The 9,639-nt window shown below is 32.6% G+C and overlaps 1 protein-coding gene and 1 long non-coding RNA gene across 3 annotated transcripts; both read left to right on the forward strand.

The window, feature by feature from the left end:
* The first annotated feature begins 3,238 nt into the window (after nucleotides 1-3,238).
* Nucleotides 3,239-6,551, forward strand: LOC107483015 (uncharacterized). Of its 2 annotated transcripts, XR_001590793.3 has the most exons (5): nucleotides 3,239-3,939; nucleotides 4,012-4,113; nucleotides 4,193-4,339; nucleotides 5,481-5,769; nucleotides 6,393-6,551. It is a non-coding gene; the product is annotated as an uncharacterized LOC107483015 (long non-coding RNA). The 2 variants fall into 2 exon arrangements; XR_008006016.1 differs by lacking the exon at nucleotides 5,481-5,769 and having other exon boundaries at nucleotides 3,245-3,939.
* A 423-nt stretch (nucleotides 6,552-6,974) lies between these two features.
* Nucleotides 6,975-7,547, forward strand: LOC110275125 (uncharacterized). The gene has a single exon (XM_021130702.1). It carries the CDS (start codon nucleotides 6,975-6,977, stop codon nucleotides 7,545-7,547), a length of 573 nt encoding a protein of 190 aa, XP_020986361.1.
* Nucleotides 7,548-9,639: the final 2,092 nt, after the last annotated feature.

Here is a 9,639-nt window from a genome sequence, read left to right on the forward strand (position 1 = left end):
TTTGTTAAGTGTCATATATGTTTTGTGAGTATGTATTTATGTTTTCAACTAAAAGTCTTTTGAAAGGTTATACGATTTAAGTTTTAGCCAGGCTCTTATCTTATTATTAAATGTATTTAGAGTCTTCGTAATATCCGAGCTATCAGAGTGGCGCAGCTGGAAGCGTGACATTCTAATAGTGAAGGTGTTACAAATGTAGATGCTGCAAGGCTTGGCAAAAGAATCATTCTTCCCAATACTTTTACCGGTGGACCTAGGTACATGATGAATAATTGCAAAGATGCATTTGTAATTTGCAGATATATAGGATATCCTAGCCATTTTATCACTATGACCTGTAACCCTAAATGGGATGAGATAAAAAGAGAAGTGACTCCTATTTGATTGATGACCTAAAAGAAGGAAAAATCTTTGGCAAAATTTTGGGATGTAAGTCCGTGTTTGTGCAACACCTTATTAAAATTTTATATTGTAATGTTTTACTCATGTTTCTTTTTTATTTTCAGATGTTTGCACTAGAGTTTCAAAAGAAAGGGCTTCTACATGCACATATCCTTTTATTCATGAGTAACGAGTTCAAGACACAAACACCATATGACATAGACAAATATATAACAGTTGAGATTCTTGATGAAAATGAAAGGCCAAATCTACATGAAACTGTTCAAAATTACATGGTACATGGTCCATGTAGTTTGTACAACAAGAATTTACCTTCCATGAAGAATGGATCTTGTTCAAAGTTTTATACCAAAGAGTTTAGGTAGCAAACACTTATTGATGAAGCCGAGTTTCCCAAAAATAGGCCTACTGATAACGGTCGAACTGTGAAGAAAAGGGAATGTATACTAGACAATAAGTTCATTGTTCCGTATAATCTAGAATTGTTGCTCAAGTTTGAGTGCCATATAAATGTGGAATATACATGCCAAACAAGTTCTATTAAGTATCTGTTTAAGTATGTACACAAGGACAATGATTGCATAATAGCTACCTTATACAACACTGATGATTCGTCAGAAGCCACACAAGTTATTGATGAAATTAGGAATTACTACGATTGTAGGTACATTTTGGCATGTGAGGCAGTCTGCATTTATTTGGATATGAAATCCAAGAGAAAGAACCAGTTGTGATTAGACTTCCATTCCATTTAGAGGATGAGAACTTGTGGTTTATAGTGAAACTTCTAATGTGAATGATATCATCGAAAGAGCAGTATCTCATAAGTCAATGTTTTTGGAGTGGATGGCGGTGAGCATGTCATATTCCTATGCTCGAAGTCAGACTTATGCTGAGTTTCCAACCAAGTTTGTTTGGAAGGATGATGCTTCAAAGTGGTTTCCTCAAAATTAAGACTTTGCAATTGGAAGGTTGACTCATGTACCTACAAGTAATAACGAGTTTATATTCAATTTTGATCTTATTTATTTGATGATTTAAACTTAAAATCTTAACAGCATGTACCCCACGCTATTTTATTTGATTTATCTACACTAGAAAACAAATGTTCTAATAACTTTCAACAGTTATAATCTAATACTCTGTAGATTATACAATTTTAGAATTGTGCTCTATTTTTTAGAAAAAATAATTTTATGCGCATGTGTAGATACATAATAATTGAAATCGTGTAGCCTAATCCATTTAGCAACTTAGAAGTGGGATTTTAACCAAGTTTTTTTGCAGCAAATACCAAAGAATATTACCAATGACTTCTCTTGAATACTCAAAGAGGATGTATGAATTTTCGAGATATAAGAACAGTAGGAGAAACAATTATGCTACTTATAGAGATGCATGCTTCGCTCTTGGACTCTTGCAAGATGACAAAAAATTTATGGATGCAATTAAGGAAGCAAGCTCGTGGGCCTCAAGATCATATGTTAGGAGGTTGTTTGTCATTCTATTAACATCCAACAATATCTCAAGACCAGAATATGTCTGGGATAGATATTGGCATGAACTCTCATATGATATTTTGTATCGACAAAGAACCATGATGAACATGAGGGGTGAGTTTTTATTAATTACAATTATTAAGGTCTTTCATTATTGATCATTTTTAGTTTGATTGAATTTTTACAGTATCGTATAATATGCAGAGTTAACCATGTCAGATGATGAGCTTAAGCAGTTGTGCTTAATGGATATAGACAATATCTTACATTCCTATGGTAAAACCTTGAAATACTATCCTCCTATGCCTTTAGTTGTTAACCGAAAGGGTTATCAGGGAAGAGCTAAACTTTAACAGGGATGAGTTAAAGAAAAATGCCTCAGACTTAGTTGTTAACCGAAAGGGTTATCAGGGAAGAGCTAAACTTTAACAGGGATAAGTTAAAGAAAAATGCCTCAGACATGTTAGCCATCGCAACACCTGAGCAGAAACATACATTCGATAAAATTGTTACAGCTGTGTATTGTGATGGAGGGGATTTTTTCTTTGTGTATGGTCATGGAAGTACTGGAAAAACATTTCTCTGGAGCCTTATGTCCGCTAAGATTAGCTCAAGGGGTGATATTGTGTTAAACGTTGCTTCAAGTGGTATTACATCTTTACTTCTTTCCAATGGAAGAATGGCACACTCAAGGATCCTAATACTGCTGAATATAACTGAGAATTCTGTATGTAACATCAAACCTGGTTTCCCTCAAGCAATGTGTAAGACCCAAGACTTTTAAAAAGTCATATTTTGAACTAATCTCAAACCATATATTTATTTACAGTTTTAATTTCATAAATTATCTTATTGAAGGTAATTAAAGGTAGTTTTGATTAATTGGATTTGAAATAAATTAAGGTTTTCATCCAAACTCTATAATTATGGTCTAATTTTCTATTTACAACTTAAAGTTCTAGAAATCCAAAAAAAATGAGTTTGGGCTATTTAACTTAAGATTTTATCTAATTTTACAATTATTGAATTATTTTATATATTTAAATTGTAAAGTTAGTAGTTGTGAAATAATAAAGATTTTATATGATTTGGATTAAATAAGTAATATTTTAAATATTAATACTGCTATTTTGGAAAATGAAGAAATTAAGTATATTACTTCTAATTATTTGATTTGGACATTTTATGAAAAATAATTTGTGAGATTGATGAGCAAATAGTATTTTTATACATTATTATTATTGGGTTAAAATTCATTTCTAATTACTATATTGTCCCTATTTTTATTTGAAATTACAAAACTACCTCTAACTTAACCCTAACCCTAATTTTCAAATAGTAAAAACCCTAATTCCCAACCCAGTCGCCGCACTCAACCTGCTTCCCTTCCTCCTTTCATTCACACATGAACGGCAATCAGACAGAGAGGAGGAGAGGGGTCCGAGAGAGCAGAGGAGAAGGTAGAGGGGCTACCGCCTCCCCGCCGCCGCCGTCGCATGCACCGTCGCTCCGTGGAGCCGCGCCTTGCCGCTGGACCGCCTTTGATCTACCACACGCATTGTCACCGTAGAGAGAGGGAGCAACACGATCGAAGAGAGGAGGAGGAAGGAGACCCGTGCGCCATTGGAGCCCGCTTCGTCACCGCCGTTGAGGTCCTCACCATCGCCGTTATTGGAGGTCTGTGAACAAAGGGGAGACACGCGAGGAAGGAGGAGCCTTCGACATCGCTGTTCTGTCTCAACCCGGCGTCGCCGTCGTGTCCTGGCGCCATTAATGGAGGACACCATCGCTGATGAGCCCAGCCGCCTCTGATCTGGTCCGAGAGAGAGAACTCGTGAGGGAGCCACCGCGGGAAGGAAGTCACCGCCGCGTTTTGCTACTTGCGCCACCACCGTCCATCCTCCCCGCTACCAGATGCCATCGCCGTTCGCGAAGAAGAGAGAGAGCTCGCGTTGCCTCCAGATCAGCCGTCAAATCCGCCATTACCCGTGCCTCTGCTGCCGGAGAACGTCGCTGCCGCCACTAAAACTCACTGCCGGTAATGGTTTTAAGTTTGGTTTACGTTCTTTTGAGTTTCTTGGAACCTTATTATCACTGCACGTTGTTACAGCCACCGTCGCCGGAGTTCTGGTCGCCGCTATCGCTCGAGGTGATTGCCGGGGCTGCCGGCAAACCGGTTCAGCTACCGCCGCTGTTTCATTTTCTTAGTTCGGTAAGTAATTGTGTTTCGAAAATCCATACGTTAGTATTCTAGTATGTTTGGTTATAAACTCTGAAGTTTCGTAACGTAGGTTCGAGTTCTGTATGTTGAATACCGCTTTTAAGTTGTTGTGGGTGCTGCGAAAGTGATCTGGGGCTGAGTTGGTGGATTGCTGTTGAATTCGGTTAAGAGAAAAGGTTTCGTAATGCATTTTGGGTTACGGTTTCGACGAATCGAGGTAGGGGCTTTTTATACAAACTTATTTATTTTAAATTTGAATTGTTATAAATAGATATGATGTGCGAAATGTATTTCTAGTCATTATGTGAGTCTTATGAATTGTCTGATTGATATTGGATGAACATGATTGCTGGTTTGATTGAAATGATGTTTGATTTTGTTCAAAATAGAGGTTTCTGGTTGTTTCGAATTGAAAGGATTTTAGTAACTAAAGTCTAAATTTTCTTACTGGAAAGTTGATTTGGTCTTGAATCCCTTGGAAAAGAGTTGAGGATTGGTTTGGTTGGGACCCGGACAGGGTGGCAAAGTCCAAGTTTTAGGAGAGATGCTGCCGAAATTTCTATAAAGTCCGAGACTTTATTTTGAAACTGTATTTTAGAAAGGAATGGATTATGCCTTGAACTGTATTACCGATATATGTGTTAGGTTTGAACCCTTTTATTAAGAGAATTATTATATTTTTGGAGGTAAACTATTTTAGAAAAGAATCATGTTGCAAATTCGTTTTAAAGACGAAAATAATTAAGTTTTGGAATTGATTAAATAAGCAAATTTGAAGGTGTTTTAATGGAGTTCGATTAACTAATTTCATTTTACGACATTTTAAGAAAATTTTGAAGTATTTTCTGAAACTTTGATTTTGTAAAACTGAAACACTTTCCGAACCTTTGGAAATAGATTTAAGAATGAAACTGAATTTGATTTTCGGTTTAAAATGATTTGGTTTTGGCTTAAATTAGTTGGTGAAATTGGTTCGGAATAATTGGATACACGATTTGGTTTTGGTTTAAATTCTATTTTTTTTCAAATCCAGAAGTTAAAGTTTCGGAGGTTTTCAATGAATTTAAGAAACGAGTTAGGTTATTCTCCCTGAGGTCTTGAGACTCCGCTGAGGAATTTTACGACCAAATCCTGATTTAGAACTGAATGATTTTGAGTCTTTCAAAAGAGATTTTGGATTTGGCATGGTTCTGTGATTGTTTGAAAGTGTTGGAAAGACGTGAAAAGTGGCTCTGTTTTGAAAAGTGATTATTGGCAAGATGTGAATTGAATACGGTAGTTATTTAAAAGTAAATGGGCCAAGAATGATTTCGAAGTAAGATATTGAGCCTAATTGATATGTTGGAAATGTTTTTCAGAAAAACCACTGGATTACTGTTTTATATTGAGATTATGAGACGCTATGCGCCCAGCAGGGGTTGAGGTTGGTGGCAACAGATCCCGCTTGCATCCCTTCGGATCATCAGAGCGTACAGGCGCAAAACCCTGGATAGTGATCCGAGCACTATATCTCGGGAGTTTCCACACCATGATTCCAAAGGGCAACGTCTCCATAGAGATGTGTCTGGTTGGCAGTTGAACCGACAATGTGATATCACAGCCAATAGGGCAGACATTCATCATCTGCATTTATGTGACATTATTTGGGTATGCATATTGTAACTGGTTTGCCTATGTGAATACTTATGTTAATTTCTAACTGCTGTAATTGTTGTAATTGCTAATGATTGTGTTTGAACTACATTATTTGTGAATGTGTTTGATTGGTTGGTTTGTGATAAATTGGTTGATGATTGAGTTGTTTGGGCCGGGGGCCGTGTTGGATTGGATGGGCTTGAGGCCATGATTGGTATATTGAGTTCTAGTTTTGTATAAAGTATCTGACCGGTTTAGCATAGACTTAATGAACCTATGCTTAAAACGGGATGGTCATTTATACCGCGTAGGTAACTGCTTTCATGGTTGTAGTCTAGAAAAGTATGAAAAATCAAACTCCTACAGCATAGACTTAATTGAACCGAAACTTTTCATATTTTACAAGAAAGTAAAAAGGATTTGTTTTAAATCATTTGAGAAATTTTACCAAGTCTTCAAAAAGGAAATTTTCTGGATTTCGAATGTGTACCTAAGGTTTTTGGAAAGACTCATAAGACGAGCAAGCAATGATCACTGTACTCTAAGAATAGTTTTTATTTTACGTATCTTGTTATAGCAATTTCTGTAATCCTATAGTGAGAACAAGCGAGGATGACGTTCTCACTCCCCTACAGGTTATTCCCTTTCAGGATATGGATGACGGAGCTTCAGAAGAGTTTGTTTATTTTCTGTTTATTCGGTATCTTTGTATTATCTTAGTTATTATTTTTTTCTTGCCTTTATCTTTATTAAATTTGTAAGAGGGATAGGTAATTACCATATGTATGTTTGTAAACTAGTGTTATGTTTATATATATATATAAAGATTTAAACAGGCTCATATTTTAGTATTAAATATTATAAGAGTCTTCGTAATACCCAAGCTATCAGAGTGGTGCTGCCGGAAGCGTGACATTATGATAGTTAGGGTGTTAGATAATGCTGCTATTGAAATCCAAATTTATAATTTGGGATGAGGCTCCAATGGTTAGTAGGTACTGCTATGAAACGCTTGATAAATGCTTGAGTGATATCATGAGGTTTTATCCAACATATAACAAAGATTTGCCCTTTCGAGGAAAAGTGGTTGTACTAGGTTGAGACTTTAGACAAATATTTTTTGTCATTCCATGAGGATCGAGACAAGATATTGTTCATTCAATCGTTAATTCATCTTACCTTTGGAAGTTTTGTCAGGTGCTCAAACTAACAAAAACATGAGACTCTCTGTAGGAACAACTACTTCAGATCAAGATGAGACAGAACAATTTTGTGAGTGGTTATTGAAAGTTGGTGATGGTCTAATAGGTGATAATATAGATAGTGAATTTGAGATATGTCTTTCAAAAGATATTGTTATTCTTTCTTCGGACCAGGCATTTGATGAGTTGGTTCATTTTTCTTATCCAAATATTTTAAAAAACATGTCTTCAAAGAATTTTTTCAAAGCAAGGACTATACTGGCTCCCACACTGGACATCATTGAAGAGGTCAACAATCATCTGATGGCTATCATTCCTGTTGAGGAATTACTGAATATTATAAATTGCTCTAATTTGCCTCCACATAAATTAATACTCAAGATTGATGTTCCAGTGATGTTACTAATGAATGTTGACCATTCTAGTGGTCTTTGTAATGGTACAAGGCTACAAGTTAGGAAGCTTGAAAATCATGTCATAGAATGTGAAGTTTTAATGGGTAACAACGTTGGTCATATTGCTTTGATTTCAAGAATGAATATGGTACCAACAAATGAAACTGTCCCAATTAGATTTCAACGAAGATAGTTTTCCATAATAATATCGTTTGCCATAATAATTAATAAGTCTTAGGGACAAACTTTATCTCATGTTGGATTGTACTTGTCCAAACCAGTTTTTACACATGACCAACTATATGTGGCACTTTCAAGAGTTAAGAGTTAAGAGTAAGAGAAGTTTAAAAGTTTTACTTATGAATTACATAGGAATGTCTGCAAATTTAACCATCAATGTTGTTTATAGAGAAGTCTTTAAAAAAATAGGATTCTAATGTAAATATTTTAATTTTATTTTAAATTTTGTATCAAAATTAATGTATAATTATTTTACTTTAAAAAAAATATAAAATGATGATTATTCACTATTTTTTAAGTTAAATTTTGATTTTCATAATAATTTTATAAATTTTTTGAAATAATAATTATTTTGTATGTTTTTTCTTAAAATATCCAAACATATAAAAACTTTTTTTACTTTTTTAAATTTTTCTGTGCTGGACACAGATTCATACACTAATTTAATCTAAATTGTGGGATAGTTTGGGAGTGAAAATTAAATCATCTGAAATTTATACACAAAACAGATAATAAAATTTTGAGTTAGTTTGGGTAAACTCCTAAAAAATGATTTTTTTTAAGTGATTTTTTTTTAAAAAATTTTAAAACAAAAGTAATTTTATGTTTAGATATCTAATATAAAAATATTTTTATATTTAACAATTATGTTTGTGTCCAATAATATAAAAGTGTTTTTTTATTTATTATGTTAAAAATATTTTTTAAATAAAAAAATATATTAAAAAATATAAATTATAGTTTTTGAAAAAATATTTTTTTAATATTTTTATTTTTATTACTAAAATTTTTAATTTGTATTAAAGTAAAATTTAAAATTTTTTAAAGTTTAAATCGGTTTATCCAATTTCAATGCGATGAATTTAAAAAATATAAAACACCCAAATCGAATGAGAAGATTTACCTCCATCTCATGTTTTTGTGAAACTTAACTTCTTTCTTATCCAATGTATCTATCATTCTCTCCTCTCAACGTCATAAGCAAAATCATGCCTTATTTTATAGGTTTTGGCAGCAAAATTTAAGAATAAATAGGTATTTTATAAGTTTTGCGAGAAACACCAAAAATATCACATGTAAAAAAAAATTAACATCAAATAAATTAGTTAAAATATATATTAATTAATTTAATAACTAATTTTTAGTGTACCCATAATAGATAATTTTATACATTCTATAAATATCATTAACAATTAATTTGTTTTAATTTTGTCAACCTAATATTTTAAATATGTTACAATTATATTCTTAAGAGCTAAAACGGTTAATAGAAAAATACTAACATGTCAAGTATATTTTAATATGTCAATATACTTGACAACCCTAGGTTGACGTGTTAGTATAGGATGCCACGTTCTCGCCCATGTCAAATCTAACGGCATAATTAAAAACATATTAAAATGTTGTGGTCAAACATTAATGATAAAATTACAATATAGTATAAATATTAAGCACAAAATAATATTTACTATTGAGTAATATTTTATAAATAAAAATTATATTAATAACACACATCAAAGGCTAAAACATATCACTTTTATTGAAACTCATTTTAATACAATAATATTTTTTAGAATAATAGTCAAATTCGTCCATTAAAAAATTACTTATTTTTTAAATTAATTTTTAAAAGATTAAATCAGTCATGTTAGTCCTACATAAGTTAAATTGGTCTTTCCGTTAGTTAGATGATGGTGTATCACATTAAATATCATGTGACATAATATCATGATAAGTTAATGTCACGTGTCACAAAATAATTGATTGATATGTCAGGTTAGTGACACGTGACATGTCACATATTACCTGACATGTCATAATTATTTAGAATCAAATTAGTCCTTAAAAATACTCATATAAATTATTTTCATGCCTAAAATTTTAAAAATTAATAAAATTAGTCCATATATAAATCTATCTTATTTTTCCTTTATAATATTAAATTTTTAATATTTTTTAATACTACTAATTTTAATATCATTTTTTAGATCTTAATAAATAAATTTTTTTATATAAAATAATAGAAATAATTATATTATTACAAA

The sequence above is a fragment of the Arachis duranensis genome, chromosome 1, assembly GCF_000817695.3.
Source record: "Arachis duranensis cultivar V14167 chromosome 1, aradu.V14167.gnm2.J7QH, whole genome shotgun sequence".
Taxonomy (NCBI): domain Eukaryota; kingdom Viridiplantae; phylum Streptophyta; class Magnoliopsida; order Fabales; family Fabaceae; genus Arachis; species Arachis duranensis.